Below are 24,114 nucleotides of genomic sequence, written 5' to 3'. Positions count from 1 at the left end.
GCCAAAGATGACGGAGTGGCAGTTACTGAGGCGCATGCTTTGCTGCTGCGGCCCCGTTCGTAAGTTGTAGGTCGGATATCCATAACCTAGGGACTACCTCGTTATACTATACCCTCCATTTTAATTAGATGAAAAACAAAACTGGCAGAACCTGTCACAATATGTTCTGACAGTTATGGTGTACAGTATTATGTGCCCCCCATTATGCTAACAATGGGCTTTACATTTCATAAGTATCAATGATTGGTAAACGGCAAAATGTTAAACTCAATTAAAAAGTCTTCAGTAAACCTCCATCTACATAACCTTTCTAGCAGCAGTTACCTGGATAATGTTTCTCTGCATCTTTGAAAACTTTCCTGCAATGTCCCTTATCTGGCACTGATTCTAGCAAAATCACTGTGCTCCAGATTTGCATCTTTTTGACGTTTTACAAACATCTTTATGTTGGTCAGCATGTGTGCTTTTAAAATGGGCTGCTTGTTTTGCCACTGTGCAGCTCCATCATCTAACAAATATTGCATTGGACCACTGTATTCTTTTTCTTCTGTATAAAGTAGTAGCATACAATGCTATGCTTTTGGTCTGCAATTATTGTACACAGTCTGTACTTGTGCAAGGGGTCCAAGTTTATGGCATTCTTACATCACAGTGCATCTGCTCATTTCACTACATGTGAGCAGAAAGTGTAGTACATTCATTTTGTACATTCTGTAGTACATTCTAAAAGCCATTTTAAGAACCTTGCTACCATATCTTACAGAAAAAAAAGTAATGGATATTTTTTAATGGTACTCGATACCAAATGAGTACAGTTTGAGTATTTAGGTATCGATCTGTCTGTCACAATTGCTTATTTCAGCAAGACAATACCCATCCGCATTCTGAATGTATTAAAACAGCATAGTTCCATAGTATAAATATTCCAATGCTAAACTGGCCCGCTTGCAGTCAACACCTTTCACGTACTGAAAACTTTTGCACATCATGAAATGAAAAATAAGACTGTGTGAACCCTGACTAGGCAAGAATGAGGAAACATTTCACTTTCAACGCTACCACAATTGGTCTCCTCAGTTCTTAAACGTTTAAAGAGTATCGTTAAAAGAGGTGATGCAACACAGTGGTAAATGTGCCCATTTTTTTTTTTTTTTTTGATTGAAGCTTTTTGTCAAATTTAAAATGAGCATAATTTTCAAAAGATAATACATTTTCAAAGTTTCAGCATTTGATATGTTGTGTTTGTACTATATTCAATTAAATATAGGCTTAACATGATTTGCAAAACAATTTTTAAAACACATTTTTTGTTTAAAAAATTCTTTCCACACTAACGTTTCCCAAGTGTTTTATGAAAGTTTGTCCTCCACACTGAAATATCAAAAACACATAAACCTTACCAACACAATCTTTATCAACAAAGCCTTTTTTTATTTTTAAACACAAAGCTAATGCAAAGTTTATCGATTGCTGAAAGATTGAGGAATTAAAAAAAACACTTTTATGTCAACAAAGAAATGGAACTGCTTTGAAACAAGCAGCATAAATTAGCCAAAGCATTGAACAGTGCATTTTCAGCTCTGCCAAATAAATACAGTAGATTTGCAGCCCTGCCAGATAAATGCAGCAAAATGTTGTTGCTGTACCTGTTGGCTGATGCAAAGAAGTTAGAGTAATTATTCCCACATTAAAGTGGAGCTCACTAAGGGAATTATCAGAATAAACTGAAGAAAGTAAGTGACGATAATGGCATGCATCACCGTTTTTTTAAAAAATGTACACACTTTTTGGGGAGAGTTTTTGGAGGCTGAAAACTGTTTTTCAATGTGTATGAAAAGCCAAAATGAATTATAAAAAAGATATTTTCAAATTTATCCATGTGATTTTTAGTCCAGGACTAAGGATCACTGGTTCAAGGTCTGTCTTTTTTTTTTTTCCTGTCCTCGTCTCCTTTCAGAGGTTTTTTTTTTTTCTTTCTATTTTGAGCAATTAGGATTGATTAATTTATTTTTTGTAAGAAAATTAGGAAAGTTTAATACCGAATGCTCTTATTTCTGTTAAAGTGTAATTGGTGGTTTTGCCTAATTGTTATATTTAAAGTAAGTTGTTTAGAAAAATGTAAGGGAGCCAAGCATTAACAAAAATTCTTTATACGAAAAGAAATGAATAAATAACATGAGACAAGTTCAAAATATTAAGAGGGCATCATAATGGAACTACTGTAGACCAACATTATCGATGATGATCTGGAGAGTAGTGGTTATTATGAAGAAATTGTTTATAATAGACAACTGTGCATTGGACCAGTGTGCCTTAATGAGTGGAGTGAATCGGAGCCTTCCACCAAAACACAATGGCATGTAAACAAGAGGCTATGAAGTCAGTTTGAGAGCAATGACATGACAATGTGAATCAGCAAAGTGCAGTATTTACGTGGCAAAAAAAGTCAAAATGATTGCATTCAAGTAAAATGATCAGAAATACATTAGTCCCCTAAGGACTGTTCACAATGCAGCAACTGTCAAGTTGAAAGTCACTAATTCTAGTGCTGTGGTAGCCTACTTGCATAATAGCACATGCAGATAAGGCACTGACATTCTACCATTTCATGTGCAAGGAACCAATAGTACATTTTATATATTTATGAATTACAAGAAATTTGCATATACAAACATATTTCTACTATCTTGAATGCAACATCGGGCTTTGTGTTGGTGATTATATACAAAATATTGCACAGAAGACATGTAGTAAATATATGCATCGGTACAGCAGTGGGCAATTGAGAACTTTTTTTTTTTTTTTACTGTATTTATGTTGATCTTTTGGTATTTACATGTTTCTATTAATGTAATAACAATTTGTATTGTTGAAAAAATGTCAATGTTTTTTACTACGTTTTCTGGGGGTTAAGCATGATACTAAAGAGGCTACTTGTGTGGTTGATGATGGCTGAATGTAAGAGTAAATACCAAAAGCCAGGAGGGACATTCTTTTTAATTTTATAGAGATGTTTAATCACAAGCCAAGGCCTCTGTAGCTCTACAGAATGAGATTAGTAATAAGGCTTCTTATAAATAATCATGAATCAAAGAAGCAATTAAGATATTTATGGAAACAAATGACACCAGTGAGTGGGGGATGGAGTTTAAAAAACAAAGTGAACTGTAATCACTGCCTAATGGCGCTTTGCCTTTGGTTTCCATATTCAAAAGCAGTTGTGAGTTTGCTTTTTAACTTTTTGGACTTCTGGATAAATCTTTTTTTGCTGAAGGTGGCACATTTGCAGTCTTAAGTTTTTTTTTTTTTGTTTTTTTTTTTTGCATTTTATTTTTGAGGGTCCAGTTACAACTAATAAGTATGAAGCTATGTGTATTTATATAATGTTTGCAAACAAGGATGCTATTGTGTATGCATATTTCTGCAGCTTTTAGTTTGCTTCATAGGATGATTCAGGCAATAGTGTGATGCATGTTCAAATAATTCTACAGACCAAAATATCTTCATTTTAAAAGTTTTAGTAAAATTCAAAGCAAAACTGTTCAAACTTATAATAGAGATAAAACTAACATTAAAGATAAGAAAAGTTCTTGTTTAAGAAAGGATCTGTTTAAGGCTTATATATCTTGTTTCATTCTCAAAGTCTGGCCATGCAGTTTTACTTAAGCATGTTAAGTATGGTCAGAAAACTGTATGCCATCTCCTGTTTGCGAACATATCTAACAGTCCATGATAGCAGTAAAACAATTTCCTAACTGGCTTAATTAACTCCCTGTTTTACAGATATAGCTAGAAAAGTTCTATTTCTTTTTAACTTACAGGGGGTAAAAGGCTATACCATATTCTAGATAGCTATGAGAAACTGAAATTCTATAGAAATTAAACACTTAAATAAATTTAGCATCAAACATAAACTTTCTAAGATTGGCTCTTACACAGTGATTTATTTATTTAGTATTCTTTTTTTTATAATAGGTTATTAATAAATGCAGTCTATAAAATACATCTATAAGTTTCAACCTTTTTTTTCAGTATAACATGCCCTTTCTTAGCCTTTGTTCATTTACTACTTTTTATTGTTTGAAAATCTGTTACAGCTCACCTTTTTGCTTTGTACAAATTACTGAGGTTACATTAGGTGTGCAGGTGATTCAGTTGACTAAAACTTATTCATAGAATGATTTGTCTGTGTGTTTATTCTCTTGCAGACATTCTTGTAACCTTGAACAATGGGAGAATATGATGACAAGAAAGAGACTTGTGGCACCATCTGCCTCAAATATCTGCTGTTCACCTTCAACTTCTTTTTTTGGGTAAGAGAGTGTTTTTTGCGACCAACACACTGAATAATTATGGCTGTTTTACCCCCTCCTTTGTATGTTAGATCTATCCTTCACAAAAAATAAAACATATCAAAGTTAAAAATGTAAATCTGGGGAAACTAGAGTGGAAGGTAAAGAAAGGGGTTGAGAGCCAATGCTTGTGACTGTAGTGCGATTGGCCTGAAAGCTTTTATTCTCTAGTGGCTCACCCACTCTCATCTGAAAATCAAAATCAAGTCATTAAATGTAAGACCCTAATAAACTAGAAATGAAGCTGATCTAGGACTATTGCATTTAAAGCCTTTAGTACTCCTCTAGCAAGTATAATATTATTTGCACTTTCTTGGCTTGTAATTGAAATATGTCAAGAGTTGGTGCACATTAATTTATCAAGCGGGTAATTTTTGCTAAATCGCTTGTAATTTGACCTCTCCAAATTTGAATCATTGCTGTTATTGAACTATCTGGAGTATAAACACATGTTTGGTCTCTTTGTAAAGGTGACATTCTCTAGTTTCACCCTTAGTAGTCAGAATCACTGTAGGTGTGACTGATCAAAAGTTATGCACATTAGAACTCACAGAAAAAATGATTTTTTTTTGTTCTCGCCTAAGTTTTTTTTGTGAAAATAAAGGTCTCTATAGCTGCAGTAGGTAGGTGGGGACAGAAACACACAATGTACCAACAGAATAACTTGTTTACTACTCACATTTCAAATTTGAAAAGAATACCTTTTACACCAGTTTTTATGTGGGCATGTCCAGGTGCTTTTTAGAGGGACCTATGGTTTATCCATTATTCACATTTTGGAACGTATGGAAAAAGTGCAATAACTTTTGAATGCTTCAACCCACATATATCAATGAGGGCTGTACTGAAAGCTTAAACCTAAAGGAATTTATATCTACAAACAGTGTCACTCAATTAGTTATGGAAATTCATATTCCATAATAAAAACAATAAAAAATACACATTTCAATATAAAAATAGTCAAAACAAGTCTTATGGGCCAAAAAAAAAAATATATTTTATTTAATTTTTTTTAATAAAATGCACACAAACTATATACATTTTTTACAAACTGTTACAACACAGCTCAGCGTTTTTCCATGTGCCACTGATTGTAGCAATCCCTAGCAGGCAGAAAGCACAAGGGCATGTCACATGTCGCTCTCTGCCTCAGACTTCTGGTCCAATTCATCAGTGTCACGGCGCGTACATGCCTCTACTACTTCATCGAGAGTGTATTTACGTTTATCTGTACGTTTATCCATATTTAAAATGTGAAAAAAACTTGGTGAAATCACAATAAATAACCACGCGTTGTTTACGTACCAAGTCTGCAGACCGGCCAAATGCCAGCTTCGCACAGCTCCCTTCAGTTTTGTTTACAAGTTGGCATGGCAAGTTATACATCGGCGTGCTCAGCTGCTCATTGGCTGTAAGTTTGGAGTGTCACTCACAGCGTCCAATCAAACTGGTAGATTCTACCAGGGTTTGGATTTGTGCGTCATCGTTCAGCTGTCTGTGACACTCGTTGGCTATATGAGGCTCCAGTCACCCCCCAGACCCCTCGTAATTGGCCAACTTAGGTGTCAATCAGAAGCTAACACTTCTGTGTAACATGCTTTAGCATGGTTATTGCCGACAGAAACAAATTACATCTGATATGACCAATAGAAATGAAAAAAAATGTCGGAGCTAGTCTCAAATTAAGAAACGTTTTCTGGAGTTTTTGTCCCTTTGAGGATCTATCGTGTGTTTTGGACCTAATTGTTTTACTGGATTATATTCCCTGGAGCCTTACGGACAAAATGAGACCAATATTGCTCGAAAAATATTGATGTTTGACTTGCAGAGAGCCTTCAAAGGTAGGAAAAGTCAACTCTTAAAAGTATTTAATTCTCTGTATAAAAGGATTTGGCGTCAGTACTGTGGTTGTTGTTGTGTGTCAAAATGGTTTATATCATCGGAAAGACGATACTCTGAGGTTTCATTTGATGTGTAGTATGTCGAGGTGCATGACAGAAGGGCATACAGACATGGCTGTGACATGGCTGTGACGTCGTCCAAGTGTAGTTATGTACTGGGACCGGTACGTGTGCATGTTAAGAAGTTAAGACTTAAATTTATGTGTCACATTGTATTGATCGTCTTTTACTCTGTTTTCAACATGGTTTTGTTTAATGTTTGTAGCAAGTACATTTATTTTCACACTCTCAGCTCCTGGCACTTGTCGTTTTCTTTTTGCCCTTCCAAGTTGCCGTTGTAAGTTTGTCAGCCAGTAAATTTATCATAACAGAGACTTTAAACACTTCCACTATCCACAAAAAAGAAACAATCAATTGGTTTCTGCAATTATTCCATTACTCAATCTGTATGTATGTATGTATGTATGTATGTATGATTCATTCATTCCAAGCTGCTGTGTGACACTGTACCTAAAACTAGAATTTTACTTAAAAGTTCTTTGAGTTTCAAACAGTTTGTTGTGTTTAATTTTGTTCTCTAACTTTTGGCAATTAGTGTGTTCTATTGAAGTATTTTGAGTTTGCCTACCACCACTGACTGATGCTGCTTAGTGTATGTGTGCCAGTATCTGGGCAAAAAGGAGGTAGGTTTAATTTGAATGTTACCATTTGCAGTGGTTGTCTACATTACTTGTATTTGCAACGCTGCCAGTATTAAGGAAAAAAGTAGAAAAGGCTTTTCTTGATAAATTGAGTGTGTTTGTCACATTGGTGTCAGAAGTGGGACAATTGTTTTGAACAAAGTGACCTTGAAACGAACGACTCAAGCAAGAAAGCATCGTACAGGTGAGTGAAGAAAGATAGAGATTGCCAGTGTAAAAAGACGGCTAGATTGGAAGCATCAGGCTGGGGAGTGAAATCCATTATCAGCAGGAACAAAACTGCTTCTGGTAGTGTCCTAAGTGGTCACACTACCACTCCCCAACATGAAAGTGGGCCGGTATGATAGTACTATGTTTAGTTCTGGATACTGACACTGGACAGTCATCCTCACAAGGTGCTGGTGGAGCTCAGGCCTGTAGAATGTGGAAACCTCAACTACATCACCACTGCTCTACGGTGTGCTTCTCTAGTGAAGAGATGCAAGATAAGTGACTTTCTGGTGCAAGGACAGGGAGACCCTTGGGGCATTCATAGTGTATATTTGGAATTATGCCCGTCTAGGCTACCCATCTTTTCACCTTAGCTCAACAAGAAGTACCGGCTCATGGTTTCCTGCACGTTTAGGTGCCAGAGAGGCTCCACCTTCAAGTATGTCTCCTGGCACTAACTCTTCGAGGCTGTTTCCAAAGCCAGGAGGGTACAAGATATTCTTGGAACTGTGGTAAGCCCTTTCACTTCGGGAACACTACAAAAACTAGTGCTGTAATGTCAAGAAGCTTCCAAAAGATTGCGTAATGAGGGAAACCCCATCTCTGTCTGCTGGTTGCCCTCGTTATTCATCAGGTGCGGTGCCTTGGAGACGCACTAAGACGCTCTCTACCATGTTACCTGGAAGGTAAAAAGTGGTGTAGACTTGTGAATACAGGCTTGACCATTTCTCTGGTGTGCTACCTCACATAGAATGCAGTCACCCTGGTGGGTGGAGGCCAACAAATGTTAGCCTCTGTACTGTCACTGGAGCACTTGACAACAAAATAATGAAACTGAGAGGGAAGCGGTTCCTGGATTCATGCTGGCTGGGGATTAGGGTAGACCACAAGTTTTGGCTGACTGACATTCAAGATGAATGCATACTAGGATTAGACTTTCTTATTGCAACATACGCCTGCTTGAATGCCTGTAAAGGGGGGCCGATTGTAAAAGGGCATTTAACCCAGCTGTTGTGTAGAAGACGGCAAGTTCACAAAACACAGTGTCCTCCAGGTACCACAAACTGTGCCTAGCACTGCTAATAGCTGCCACCCAAATGAAACACCCACAGCCTGCCACTCATCGATGTCAGCTCGGGACGCCAACCAGCCACAGCCAGCTGTAGTGCCACCAACTAAGCAGTCAAAGCCATCACCCAAATGTCCAGGCAACTACAGGCCACATTGTTAAGAAGCAACACATCTCTGGGCAGCCACTCCACCATTGAAGAACTATGTAGTCACAGCAAAGTTGGGTTAGAGCTCAGCCAACAACAGCTAGTTGATGAGCTCCTTTAGAAATTTGCTGATACCTTTGCTGCAAAGGACAAACAGTGGTGGCATCAATTTGGTGCAGTACACGATTGACACATGTGAGAGGGCACCAGTCAGACTCAACTCAAAGTGCCTGCCTTTTGCCAAATGTGTGGCTGTAGCCTGGGAACTAGGAAATGGTTGAGGCTTGCATTGTTGAACCATCTGACAGTCCGTGGGGAGCACCAGTTACATTAGCCCGGAAAAAAGATTAGTAGTTGGTGCTGCTCTGTGGACTACAGGCAGCTTAATAATGTCACAAGAAACGATTCCTATCCTATTCCTAAGTGAGGTATTCTTGGCCTTTCAAAAAATCTGGCTTGCAACTAACTACACTGTAAAAAGTGCCTTTTGCTCCAAAGGAAAATTCAGTTCCTTTGGGGCCCAAATGAGTAGCCACTGACCCTCCCGAAGTCACTGGTGTTCGACATTGGCCAGTACCCTTTAATATCAATAAAGTGAAAAGATTCCATGTTCTCATCTTGTACTATGCCACCATTGCAGCACCCTTGCACTGTTTGACCCATAAAAACCCGGCTTTCCAGTGGGACGATGAGTGCAATGCTGCCTTTGAGGCACTGAAAGAAGCTGTTTTGAGTGTTCTAGTGCCTTCAACATGGACATGAATGTCGTAATCAGTGCAGTATTATTCCAGGTCAGACTTGAGAGTGAGCAGGTTATAGCTTTCTACAGCTGAGCGTTTTCTGTGCCTGAATGCAACTACTGTGTCACCAGAAGGGAGCTCTTGGCAGTAGTCGGTGCTTAAAAAAACTTCCAGTCTTATTTGTATGGCTCAAGGTTTCTGTTGTGCACTGACCATGTATCTTTGACCTGGCTGCTAAGCTTTAAGGAGCCTGAAGCCAGATGGCTAGGTGGCTTGAGAAGCTCCAAGGGTTTAATTTTCAAGTACAGCACAGAGCTGGTTTTCAGTACTGAACCACTACTAGTCATTGCATCCTGACTCTGGCTTGATGAAGGATCCACACTGGTAGCTCTGTATTCAGTTGAGGTAGACAGACCACAAGCCATAGAGCAAGTGCTTTCAAAGGTTCGACAATGGGTTGAATCTGGTAGCACCCCAGTTCACAGAGAACTGTCCTAGATGGATCTCACGCCAAAGGCCTACAAGTCTCAGCTCAACTGCTTTGCACTACACAACAACATCCTATGCCACAAATGGATGGAGTCTTCACAGGGAGCAATGCTCTGGCAGCTTGTGATTCCTCCTGCACTCCAGGCAGTTCATGGTCGGTTGGGGATAGCACACTTTGGAGTATCAAAGACCCTGCAATGGCTACATGGAAAATTTTGCTGGGTTGGCTGCCAGAATTACATAGAGCTTTATGTGGGGATTTGCACTGAAATGGTTTGCTACATGAGGTTTCCAAAAGAACCTGACAGTGACCAGGAAAGAAATTTCAAAGCCCAGCTGTGTAAAGAGGTCTGCTGGACCAGACTAGAACCACTCCACTCTATCCCTAAAGTAATGGACTGATCAAGTGCTTTCCCCGGACTTTAACCATCGGCGGGTAATACTCACGGCCGCCCAACAATGGGAATGGGACTAGTGTGTAGCATTAATTTTATGTCTCCTGCCACTAACTGATGCTGCCTGGTGCATGCATGCTGTTATTGGGACTAAAGGAGGTTGGCTCAATTTGAATATTGCCGTTTGTAGTGGTTGTCTGCATTGTATGTACAGTGCAAGAAAAACAGTAGAAAAAGTGTTTTTTATTATTAATCAAGTGTGTCTATTTGTCATATACTAGCTGTCCCCTGTGGCACGGCCCATTTCGTAGTGAAACAGGACAAACTTTAAAAATGAATAAACAAAAAGGTATCGCTAGCTAAGTTGAGGCAAGATACACTCCAAAATGCAGAGGTAGACCGACTCCCCACTCCTGAGGTCACGCTTCCCCCTCCCCTCGGCCCCCAGCCTCGGTCTCAGATTAGTGCATATATATTGCTCCTGCAAGCGAAGTATGATTCTTAACGTGATGAGAGAAGTCGCAAAATTGACTGGAATGTTCACGTAAATTCTAGAAATAAACCCGATCTAAATCTGTTAAGTAGTTCTCTCCTTCGCTAGCTAAGTGGATGTAAGGTACACCCGAGGCTGGCACGTGAGTTAGGAGGGCCTCGTCCCCCTTCCCTTGGCCCACTGTGTTTCTCGCAAATAAATCAGCACTGCAAGCAAACTGTGATACTTAGGGTGATAAGAGAGGTCACAAAATCAACCAGATTGTTCAGCAAATTCTGGAAAAAAAAACGATCTAAATCCGTTAACACTAGAATTACCAGAGTCTATGAAAAAACTCGTAGATCCGGCCCACCTTAAAACCGATCACACCTCTCCGCCAGCGTCTTTTGTCATCTAAATGTGCTGATAAAGACAAGCTGCAAGCATCCGGCTATTGCATCCCTCCACCAACTTAGAACATGCACAAACTTTTCCCAGCTCATGCCTTGATTGATTGATTATATCGGAGTGAAGTGGAGTTTTAGAGTGGAAATAACAGATCGTTTTTTTGAACACACGCATTTCATGTGTTCCATTTCTACAGTAATCTGTGTAAACACATTGTTAAAGCAGAAACTTTTTTCATATTTTAGTAATAATGTTACAAAATGTAGGCATAAACTATAAAATGTATGAAGCCTGAAGTTCAAAGATCAAATAAACACTTTTTAGATTTTTCGCTGGTTCTGGTGGATTTCTGCGGACAATGGGTCTTTTAATTTATGGTACACGTTTCCTCAGTTTGTTTGCCCAGTTGATTTCATACAAGGGACACTATTGGCGGATGGCTGAGAAGCTACCCAATCAGAGCACGTATAACGTATTAAATAAAACTCCTCAATGATATACGATATGCTTCCTGCGTGGTGCTTCACACACTTCAAAGCTCCAACAGCCCGTATTGATTTTTGATTGTTTGCTTTTCCCTGCTTCTCTCACTCTCTCTGACATTCTCTGCTCCTGACGGAGGGGGTGTGAGCAGAGGGGCTGTTTTCACAGAGGCTGTTTGCTTGGAAGATACGGAGGCTCCTCTAAAAAATGCTGAAAAGACTACCATCACATTGATCCCATCATTGCAGCGGCTTTATCACGGTGCTTCGTTTACTTAAAAGCCCAACAGCCCTATTGATTTTTGTTTACTTCTCTCTCTCTCTCTCTCTCTCTCTCTCTCTCTCTCTCTCTCTGACATTCTCTGTTCCTGACATGCATTCCTTTGAAGAGAAGATATGTTTGCATTCTTTTAATTGTGAGAAAGAACTGACATCTCTGTCTTGTCATGGAGCACAGTTTAAACTTTTGACTAAAGGGTGTTATTTCATGTCTAGAGGGCACTAATGTTAAAAAACATATTTAGAAGGTCATAAACAGGTTTTCTATGCTCTAACTGCGAAAATATTAGATTTATAAATAAAGAATCCTACTTCGTGGAAATTCATTTATCTGTCTGGAGCAGATTAACATTGATAAACAAGGGTTTACTGTATAACTGTGGGGAGAATATTTATAAACAGTGTGGGAGAGTTTCTAAGGGCTTAAAATATATAAAAATAACCATACAAACATGGTTTCTACTTCAGATTTTCACCTATCGCAGGGGGTTCTGGAACGCAACCCCCGCGATTGAGGAGGATTACTAATTTTATTATCATACTAGCTGATTACCCAGTGGCTTTGCTCACCGAGTGCAAGAAAAAAAAAATAACATTTTCTCCCCAATGGGGAATCGAACTCGGGTCTCTGAGGCATGGCAAGTCTGTACTTGCGCTGTTACTTAGAGTCAGATCGGGGGAGGGGAGGGGCCAAAGCATGTGAGCTTATTCAGTGCAGTAGGACCAAGGCACATGTTGATCTTTTTTTTTCTTTCCGTACATGTGCGCTGTGCATAAATTAAACAGGGAAGGCACATGTACTGAAAGAAAAAAAGATCAGCCTTCCCTGTTTATTTATATATCTAGTGACTTCTCTGCCTGTCTGTCTCTCTATTACGCAGTGCTCTGTCTGTCTGTGTGTTATGGATCTTAAAAATAACAGTTACAGTATAAGGACGCTTGTTCATGTTAATTGCAGTCTCAGTTGTTAACAAATATTTTTAAAGGAGCATCCCACATGAAAATATAACGATCTCATTAACTGACAGTGCATACACGTTTATAAATTTTATGTCCATTTGAGGTTAAATAGAAAATACATTAAATCCTATATCATTCGACACACGCTGCACGCAGGCAAGCGAACAGTGAGGGTGGAGATAGACGCTAGATAGATTTTATACAACAGGCAAAAATAGTGACCACTTGATAACAGTATTAGCTATAATGAATGAAAGCATGAATTAATTAACAGAAATAACCGCAATCGACATTTTAAACTTAACGATTTACTTAAGAAAAAAAAGCAAATTTTAGAGCTACGCCACAGAAGCTGCTGTTGTTCTTCCTGTGTAGGTAGAAGGCTGATTTGGCAGGCTCATTCCTTACAGCTTACTTACAAAAGTTGGGCAGGTTTCATTTTGAAATTCTATGCGTAATGGTTATAACTGGAACCTACTTATGTACATATATACGGCCATAGACTGTAGCCGTGTGAGACGGAGTTACTTCCCTCATTGTCATGCCTCCCACGTAATTGAGTGCCTGCCCATATAAAGCCGTCCGTCAGCAGCTATCCAATAGACACGCTGCCGTGAAATATTCGCGGGTGAAGGAGTATGCTTATGCAAACTAAGATGAGATGGGTTTGGCACAAACTCGGCGAAAGTACGAGAGAAACTTTTAAGTGCCAGGTCTTAGCTAACATTAAATAAAGCCGTGGACATCACAAGATCGCACGACATAGCACAAGCACACCTGAACCTTCGATGCATGTACTCTGAGCAGCTCACGTGAACCGACTTTGCAGGACTTGGAAAGGTAAACCTGTGCATGCAGTTTGTGATGTCTCAGATAAAATGGAAGACGAGCTGCTTATTGATGCAGTAGGAAACGAACAACCCTCTGAGGCTGAACAAGCCTTTGTACACATATCAATAGGAAAGCAAGGTGTAAAGCTTAAGTTTAAATTACATTCATAGACACACTGCCGCTAAATATTCGTAGGCAAATCCACAACTTAATACCGGGAATGCCTGTTAAACATCTTAGATTCAGGAGTACCGATTTGGGTAGTGAACACTTCAATGGATGAAACATGTTATCTTTACAGCGGTTGACAAACACGGAAAATAACTTGAACACAACACATCCTCCAAATACGAACCTGATTGAAAGAAATACTGATAATCAAATCCTTGATGACAGCAACACTCATAACAGTGACAAAACAATTACATTAACAATCATGTTACGTTATTTTTAAAATGTTTCCTTTTCTTTTTCATAACTTCTTTAACACACTACTTCTCCGCTGCGAAGCGCGGGTATTTTGCTAGTTATTGGATAAAATTGTTTATAACTTTTCTGCTATTTTGTTAATATAAAAAATTTTCACAAAATATTCTTCAAATCTTGTACTAAGAATATGTGTGAATAGATTTGCTGAATTGACACAAAATCCATAAATAAATAATCAAAATGGTAAATCTATGGTTTTCATGTCAAAATGAAAACCGTACATTTAAAAAAAAAAATCTTTAAAATCCCAAACGTTAAAATTTCGGATGCCATTTTCTCTTCAAGTAATTATAAAAAACGCAATCAGATCTTTATTGAAAAGCAGTGCCGCACAAAATACATTTTTAAATCAATTTTGGGGTTAAAGTCAATTTCTACATGTTTTGGCAGGAGATTGGATCATTTGTAGTTCTTAGAGTCATGGCAGATAAAATTAATATTTGTAGCCATTTAAGTCACCTTGTAGTTACTTTGAGACCTAAAACATCCTTAAATATGAGATGTAAAAAATTTCAAAAAAGCTGAAACAAAATCTGCGCTAATTGATATTATGGAATTTGGTTTGCTTCATCAAAAATTAGAGATTTTCACAAAAATTTGCGTATATTTTTCACATTATTGGTCACAAACTGCTCAGTTGAGCGCTCATTTTCTCGGTTGAAATATATTAAAAATCCCTTCAGAACAACTATGCATCAAGGCAGGCTGGATGCCTTATCTCTTTTATGTATAGAAGCAGATATGTTACGTAAGATTGATTATGAAGATCTAATCAAAGAGTTTGCAAGGAAAAAAAGTAGGAGAAAATTAAGACAAAAATAAAATGAAGCATACAAAAATAAATATAACTTTCCTTCGTACTATAAGTATGTTTTGTTTAATTTCGAATTTTCTATAATAAAATTTTTATTTTCTAGTTTATTGTTTTAATATTTTGAATTACTAATGTAAGGGGGCACCAAAATTACTGAGTGCTTAGGGCATATAACGGTCTTAATTCAGCCTTGGCATGTAGATATTGTCAATATGACAACTGAATTACAAACTGAGCATTAGAATGGGGAAGAAAGGTGCTTTAATTTGCTTTGAATGTCACATGATTCTGAGTATTTCAGAAATTGCTGATCTACTTCTACGAACAACCATCTGTAAGGTTTTACAGAGAATGGTGTGAAAAATGGAAAATATCAAGTGAGTGTCATGTCTCTGGGCGAAAATGCCGTGTTGATGCCAGAGGTGAGAGGAGAATTGTAAGATTGGTACAAGCTGATAGAAGGAAGAGTATCTCTGAATGCACAACACATTGAACCTAGAAGCATATGGGCTACAGCAGCAGGAAACCACGCCAGGTGCCACTCCTGTCAGTTAAGCACAGTCAACTGAGGCTGGCCTTTTGATTCTCCATATCTGCTGCGACATTTTGATGTTACCTTCAGAATTTGGTGTGAACAACATGAAAGCATGGATCCATCTTACCTTGTATCAATAGTTCAGGCCTTTGGTTTAAGAGTAATGGTGTGAAGGGATGTTTTCATGGCACACTTTTGGCCCCTTAGTACCTATTGAGCATTGTTTAAATGCCACAGCCTCCGTGAGTGTTTTTGCTGATCATGTCCATCCCTTTTTGACCACCGTGCACCCATCTTCTGATGGCTACTTCTAGCAGGATAATGCCCCATGTCACAAAGTCCAAATTATCTCAAAATGGTTTCTTGAACATGACAATGAGTTCACTGTACTCTAATGGCCTCTACAGTCCCCAGATCTCAATCCAGTAGAGCACGTTTGGGATGTGGTGGAATGGGAAGTTCACATCATGGATATGTGGCCAACAAATCTGCAGCACTTGTGTGATATTATTAATATGGACCAAAATCCCTGAGAAATATTTCCAACAACTTGTTGAATTTACGCCTTGGAGAATTCCAGCAGATCTGAAGGCAAAATGAGGTACAATCCTTTACTAGCAATGATTACCTAATAAAGTGGTCGTTGAGAAAGATCTATCGATAGAAATAGCCATTAATAGAATACAGCATCACAAAGCACTTTACATGGTAAATGATGATGTACAGTAATCCCTCGCTATTTCGCGCTTTGACTTTCGCGGCTTCACTCTATCACGGATTTTATATGTAAGCATAACTAAATATATAACATGGATTTTTCGCTGCTTCGCGGGTTCTGCGGACAATGGGTCTTTTTACTTCCTCTACATGCTTCCTCAGTTAGTTTACCCAGTTGATTTCATACAAGGGACGCTATTGGCGAATGGCTGAGAAGCTAACCAATCAGAGCACGCAGTTAAGTTCCTGTGTGCTGAATGCGATGTTAACCAGGAAGTCTCGTCTCGCTCATTCAGCATCAACGCGTTTCGCTGTGTAAAGTGTTAACTTTTGTGCTCTTTTGTGCATAGTCAAGCCCTTCATTATGGCTTCAAAACGATCTGCTACTGCTTCAATGAGGCTATGATTCTTTTTATTTAAAAAGTAGGAAAGGAATACAAGATCTATGGCCGCAGTGTCCTTTTAACCAGGGTGCAAAATGTGTTGTAAGTGGATGTAATAAGGCAGTAGTCTGGATGGAATCTGCTTTAGGGATTTGGATTGAAGTCTGCCGGAAGAACAACAACGGCGGTGATATACAGTTGCCTGAAGAGGCTCCTTTAGAAGAGCTCTAACGCTCTCCTTTGTTGTGCAATAAAACTAAACTCATCGTTATTGGACAAGTCATCGTGTCATTGTTGGTGAGTAACTATGATTAATTTTCTACTTATAGTACTTAGTACATGTACGTACATTTAGTGTCACTGTACACACATTTACTGTATACAATTTTTCTTCTATTGTACGTATTTATTGCTGGTGGCCTGTCTATTGTAGGCTGTAACATGTGATATCGGAGACACTCGATATCTTTAAAATAATATTTAGGTTTTACTGTATATAAACAGTGTGTTTACATACATAATTTCATTGAATCTTACCTAATATCTAAGAGAATACAAAGGGTTTATGCTGTATAACTGTGAACGGAATATTTATAAACGGTGTGGGAGAGTTTATAAGGGCTTAAAATATATAAAAATAAAAATACACACGTATATGGTTTCTACTTCGCAGAATTTCACCTATCGTGAGGGGGTCTGGAACATAACCCCCGCAATCGAGGAGGGATTACTGTATTTAGAAAGATAAACAATAAATGAAAAACATTTAAATTCCATATGCAGTTAGAGACTTAAATGTACAGTGGGTATGGAAAGTATTCACACCCCCTTCAATTTTTCACTCTTTGTTATATTGCAGCCATTTGCTAAAATCATTTAAATTATTTTTTTCCCTCATTAATGTACACACAGCACCCAATATTGACAGACAAAAAAAAGAATTTTTGAAATTGTTGCAGATTTATTAAAAAAGAAAAACTGAAATATCACATGGTCCTAAGTTTTCAGCCCCTTTGTTGTGACACTCATACAGTATATTTAACTCCGGTGCTTTCCATTTCTTCTGATCATCCTTGAGATCACCTTCATTTGAGTCCAGCTATGTTTGATTACACTGATTGGACTTGATTAGGAAAGCCACACACCTGTCTATATAAGGCCTTACAGGTCACAATGCATGTCAGAGCAAATGAGAATCATGAGGTCAAAGGAACTGCCTGAAGAGCTCAGAGACAGAATTGTGGCAAGGCACAGATCTGGTCATGGTTACAAAAATATTTCTGCTGCACTTAAGGTTCCCAAGAGCACAGTTGCCTCCATAATCCTTAAATGGAAGACGTTTGGGACGACCAGAACCCTTCCTAGAGCTGGCCGTCCGGCCAAGCTGAGCTACCGGGGGAGAAGAGCCTTGGTGAGAGAGGTAAAGAAGAACCCAACGATCACTTTGGCTGAGCTCCAGAGATGCAGTCAGGAGATGGGAAAAAGTTGTAGAAAGTCAACCATCACTGCAGCCCTCCACCAGTCAGGGCTTTATGGCAGAGTGGCCTGTCGGAAAGCCTCTCCTCGGTGCAAGACACATAACAGCCTGCATGGAGTTTGCTAAGACACCTGAAGGATTCTGAGATGGTGAAAAATAAGATTCTCTGGTCTGATAAGACCAAGATAGAACTTTATGGCCTTAATTCTAAGCGGTATGTGTGGAGACAACCAGGCACTGCTCATCACTTGTCCAATACAGTCCCCACAGTGAAGCATAGCGGTGGCAGCATCATGCTGTGGGGGTGTTTTTCAGCTGCAGGGACAGGACGACTGGTTGCAATCGAGGGAAAGATGAATGCGGCCAAACACAGGGATATTCTGGACAAAAACCTTCTCCAGAGTGCTAAGGACCTTCAAACAAGACAATGACCCTAAGCACACAGCTAAAATAACGAAGGAGTGGCTTCACAACAACTCTGTGACTGTTCTTGAATGGTCCAGCCAGAGCCCTGACTTAAACCCAATTGAGCATCTCTGGAGAGACCTAAAAATGGCTGTCCACCAACGTTTACCATCCAACCTGAAAGAACTGGAGAGGATCTGCAAGAAGGAATGACAGAGGGTCCCCAAATCCAGGTGTGAAAAGCTTGTTGCATCTTTCCCAAGAAGACTCATGGCTGTATTAGCTCAAAAGGGTGCTTCTACTAAATACTGAGCAAAGGGTCTGAATACTTAGGACCATGTGATATTTCAGTTTTTCTTTTTTAATAAATCTGCAGCAATTTCAAAAATTCTTTTTTTTTGTCTGCCAATATGGGGTGCTGTGTGTACATTAATGAGGGAAAAAATTAATTTAAATGATTTTAGCAAATGGCTGCAATATAACAAAGAGTTAAAAATTAAAGGAGGTCTGAATACTTTCCGTACCCACTGTACATAAGTGAAGAACAACTGAATAGAGCAGCAGAGTAGATAAACAGTCAGTATGCTATAGTCGGATTACAGCCACTGTCAAGATGATCTGAAAGTAAGAAACAAGATGATTCTTTAGGTCAGACTTCAGTGGCCCAGTGAACATACCCAATGGGTGAGTTCCAAAAAAATAAGAGCTACAAATTTGAATTTGGTCTCACCAGGACTTGCAAAATATATCTTTTATAATTGTGAGAATGTGTTGTTAAAGCAATGTTTTTATTACCACAAGGAGAATTTGAAACATGATTTGGTTTGCAGTAAAATTCTGGTAGCAGCATTTTGAACCTGTTGTACATTGATACTTAGAGGAAATAAGCAGATGTGGGTAGAGTTGCCAAAAGTTGTACTCAAGTAAGAGTAGCGTGCGTTCAAAGTAATATTACTCAATTAGAAGTAAAAAGTAGTCATCCAAAAAATGACTCGAGTAAGAGTAAAAAAGTTTTTGGTGAAAAGACTACTCAAGCTCTGAGTAACTGTTTGATCATAATAAATTATTTATTTCTTAGAAATGTTGTAATAAGACAAAAACATAAAATGTGCGAATTCTGCTGTTTCCAAATAAGAAAATAAAAAATGAGTAAAAATAAATTAACATTACAAAATAAAGATGCACAAATAACACAAAGTTCTGTATCAGTTTTTCACAACAAAGCTTTTGAAGCCAATACCTACAGAGGCAGCATGTATGTTTGAACAGTGCAAACTACTTACAGTGAGTAGATATACTGTACACTGGCTATATATTCACTTGCCCTCCAAATAGCACAGCTGATAATAAATAACATTAGAACAAGACAGCTTGTGCACGTACAAGAAGTCTCACTTTACCATGACTCTGTGTCTGTGCATGTTTGGTTAAAACATGCTTGTTCTTCACTCAGTGAAGTGATGGTTAAGCTTCAACAGGAGTTGGCTATCAAGGTTCTTGCAGTGAAGCTGTGACCGTTTAGCAGTTAATAGGAGCCCTGAATGACTAAAAAGTCTGTCACAGGCTGCAGACACAGGAAGTTTGTGTGTAGCAAGGTTATTATAGTTTTGCCTTTTTATATTAGTTTTTATTTCTATATTTTTTCTGACCTTACTTGGAAATTCAGTTTAGTTTTAGTTTTCCTTCATCATGTATTTTTAGTTTTAGTTTAGTTTTTATTTCACAAAAGCATTTCTATTTTATTTTTATATATATTAGTTTTAGTTTTAGTAATTAAGGCATGGAGCGCCTACGGAGTTAGTTTTGTGTCACAATCAGACAGAACTGTACACTTAACTGATTTGGATATGAGTTTAATGTTAATGGAAGCTTACTATACTGCCTGGTTTATTATCTGGTTTTATTTTTGTCTGATAAAAACAAGCATAATCAAAACTAGACACGGAATATGAACAATTTTAGTTTTATAATTTTTAAAATATTTTCTCATGAAAATCACAGGGGCTTAGGAAGAACAGGGCTCTTAGACTTGAATCAGTGTGCAGACCCCACCTAGCTGTATTGAGGGAAACAAAGAACAACAAGCATGTAGTGTCAAGGTTAGGGGTGGTGAGTCTTGAATAGCCTACCATAAGAACAGTAAACCCATAATGAGCAGGGCAAGAGCAGGTAATAGGAGTACAGACAGGCATAAAACAACAGAGACAGCATCTGAGATTAGGAACAATATATACATTATCTAAACTTGTTTATCCAGAGTAGGATTTCAGAAAACCTGGAGCCTACTGTGGCAGGGTTTGGATGCAAGGCAGGGAAAATCCCTTGTATGCAATATATATGATAAGGCTGATGTTAAAAACAAAAAGAATATGATATTTCAACTATCTATTTTGGGAGAGAGAGAAAAACATTGAAAAAAGGGAGACAAATATTTAAAAATATTCTGCTCATGGATTACTTTCACAATATTCGGTATTTTGAGTTGTGAATATGAACAAAAAAAAGGTAAATTAATAAATTTGGAATAAATACAAAAACCCATTAGTAGTTTTTCTTCACTTGTCAGACTCTCTACCTTTGTTTGTATCGCTTCATTGTTAAACAATGTTTTTATAGCAAAAGTGATTGGTCAGTAACAATATCCTGATCGTGTATGATGACCTAGTCAGTCTCTCGATTGGCGCTGTTTTATTTTTAAAATCCGGGAGTGGTCTCCCCTCGACTTTCTTGTATACTCAGATATGGGGATGGATATTTGAGGAGTAAACTGCAAGACAATGATTATATTTTAATATTATGTACATTAAGGAACAACAACAAATCAAATTAATAATATATTGAACAATTATTAAAAAAGTAAAGTTGAATAAATCGGACTCTGCAGCTGTATAAATAAAAAAAAAATTGAGTATGTGTTCAGATAAAGTACCACTTCTGGGTGATGGATTTGGCCCAAAAGTTATTACAGATGTACAATTGTGGTGTAACAACCACATGCCGAATTTCATCCATCTATCTACATTTTTGAGTTATCATGTTTACACACGCAATTCCATAAAACGGTATTGTTGGACACTGGTTAGTCTATAACGTCAAGATTCATCAAAATATCAAGGTCGAATTTTTTCATGATTACTATACTTTCTGTATACTTCGTATATGAGAAAGTAAAAACTATTTCTCCTGTGCAAAGTGGCAGGGGAATTGCTGTCAACAAAAAGCAGACACCTGAGAAATAAACTGAAACGTTACTCACTCGTGATTTTTCTGTGGTAAGCGTTTTATTGACCAGCACATTCTGATTTCAGCCATTTGAATTACATCTTGATACACAAAAAGCACAAAGAAAGGCGGCACGCAAATCGGTTTCTATTTCTCATGCTTTATGCACGCGCACTCAGCTTACTCCGTCACCGCAAATGCTGTGTGAACTGCCGGCCTCCTTCACCAGCTGCCATTCACTGGATGAATATATGCGGGTGGCTCGTGGTGGATGACTTTCTGTTTTAGAGTTGAAACTTACAAGGGTTAAAGACTAACGGCAAAAATATTCATTCAAAAATGAAAACTAAAAATATTTTAGTAAATTATTATTTTATTTCAGTTAGTTTTTCCAGCTACTTTAATAGTTTTGTTTAGTTTTAGTTTTTCATTTCGGTTTTGTTAATTATTTTATTTCAGTTTACGAAAATGTTTTTTTTAATAATAGTTTCTGTTTTGATTTTAGTTTTCGTTAACTATAATAACCTTGGTGTGTAGTGATGTGACTGCATGGCTATGTCTAATTCGTGAAATGGAGTCATGTGATTACTGTTGCTACGTCTGATTGGTGAAACAGTCATGCAGTAGATCCATTGGTGGCTTTTCTCTGGCAAAAATATAGCATATCTAATGTGTAAATGGGGGGGAAAAAAGGAAATGAGTCGAGTGTTGCCCAGTGTAGCAGAGTAAGAGTAGTGTGTGTTTCTTCACAAATGTACTCAAATAAAAGTAAAAAGTATGGTGTGGTAAAACTACTCTTGGAAGTACATTTTTTTTAAAAAGTGAACTTAAGTAAATGTAACTTGTTACTACCCATCTCTGGAAATAAGCAATTAAAAAAGAAGTTTACAAAAATCCAGTCAAGATTTGAAGATGCAGCAGAGTGTTTCTTTATCACAGGATGATTAAACCTACATATTTTCTTATTTTATTAAGAACTAAGTAATGCAGGCATGTTAACTTGATCACAGACAGTTCCAACAATGTACATGTAACATATCCAAAATTGTAATAAAAGTGACCAAGATGTCTGTTTTTGGTAGGTCTTAAGCTGAATAGGATAGGTTGACAATTAGATTTAAATTAGGTGTCAATGATGACAATCTAATTTTCATTTTTGCAAAATGGGCAGGTAAAACTTTCTACTTTGCCAAAAATGTATGCTTATTTTAAAAGCAACAAACTGCAATGAGAAATGAAGTAAAATGACACTTTTTACCCGCTATTTTCAGTTTTTTTAATGTTTGCACACGCTACAACAGGGTACAAAAAACCTCTTTAATCTGTATATTGTATACTGATAGCTACATTCAGAAAAACACCATACTACATTAATGGAAATTAAAGTTTTGAGGGAAAGCTTACTTGTTGCATTTTACAGGCAGACCAGCAACTGTATAATTTACACCAACATAAGTTTCATGAAATTATGGTTGAGCATCACAGGACCAAGGTTCTATCTTTATTGTACACAGATTAATTGTACATTCTGAGCCTAATGTTGTACAGTAGGTGCACTAGAAGTGCCATTGATGTTTACTATACTGCAAGTTCATATATATTAATCAGATTTGATAATACAAAGTTTAGTATTTCAATGTATATAATGGAATCATTTTTCAGATGGTTATACAGTAACATCATTTGGTCATGCAGTTTTAAATTAACCAGTTTATTTTTTTATTCAGCTGGCAGGAGGTGCTGTGATGGCTGTTGGAATCTGGACTCTGGTGGAGAAGAGTGACTACATAAGTTTGTTGTCTTCCAGCACATATGCAGCAACTGCTTACATCCTTGTCATAGCTGGAGTCATTGTTATGGTGACAGGAATTCTGGGCTGCTGTGCTACATTTAAGGAGCGCCGGCAGCTCCTACGAGTGGTGAGTAAAATTAGACGAGGAGGAATATTACATATAGGAGGTTGTAAAAAAATCTTTTTTTTTTTTTATTTAATGAGTAAGAATTGGTGACAAAAATAACATCCTAGAAGGTGCCTAGCCATGCATATGATTCTTTCAGAAACATTTTATACCTTAAAAATATTGTGGCTTAATATATGATTTTATCAAAAAAAACAATGGTGGACAAGAAGATTGCACTCTTCACTAGCCAAATTCTGATATTGTTGTTTTAGTAGAATGTCTGGTATTTGAATGACTAACTTTAGTGGCTGGAAAGAGAGATTGCTGTCCCAAATTGTAAGCCTAAGCATACATTTAAATGTATTTTATTCCTTTCTCTTGACAAATTCCAGAGCCTTGCTTTGTCTTAGTAGACTCAGAGTTTCCAAAACATTGAATGATTTATTTTTCCCGTTTTCTAGCTTTGCTAGTACACCGTTGTGCTCAAAACGCCTATTGTTTTAAGCCTGAGTAATTCAGGATATGATGCAAATATTTTTGCTGTCTGGCAACCGGGCAAACCACCTCATCAAAACTTGGCAGACAGCCTACACAGGATAGAGACACCTTTATAAATCTTCTGTGATTATGTTTTAAACCTACCGCCAGACATCCTGCTCCCCACCTTCAGGAAATATGCAGTTTATCTCATAGAGTGTAAGTAGTTTTTACTGTACTGTATGTGCTTAAGGAAA

General features: G+C 37.7%; 1 protein-coding gene across 1 annotated transcript in view; it reads left to right on the top strand.

Moving 5' to 3' along the window:
• The window catches only part of LOC120535839 (CD151 antigen-like), a 145,327-nt gene that overhangs the window by 53,854 nt on the left and 67,359 nt on the right, over positions 1 to 24,114 (top strand). The window contains exons 2-3 of the mRNA XM_039763954.1: positions 4,209 to 4,313; positions 23,207 to 23,398. Coding sequence (XP_039619888.1) covers positions 4,230 to 4,313; positions 23,207 to 23,398 — 276 coding nt within the window. The 5' untranslated portion in view covers positions 4,209 to 4,229. The remainder of the gene's footprint in view (positions 1 to 4,208; positions 4,314 to 23,206; positions 23,399 to 24,114) is intronic.

Source organism: Polypterus senegalus, chromosome 1 (genome assembly GCF_016835505.1).
Source record: "Polypterus senegalus isolate Bchr_013 chromosome 1, ASM1683550v1, whole genome shotgun sequence".
Lineage (NCBI taxonomy): Eukaryota > Metazoa > Chordata > Cladistia > Polypteriformes > Polypteridae > Polypterus > Polypterus senegalus.
This window is presented reverse-complemented; position numbering and strand designations above follow the sequence as displayed.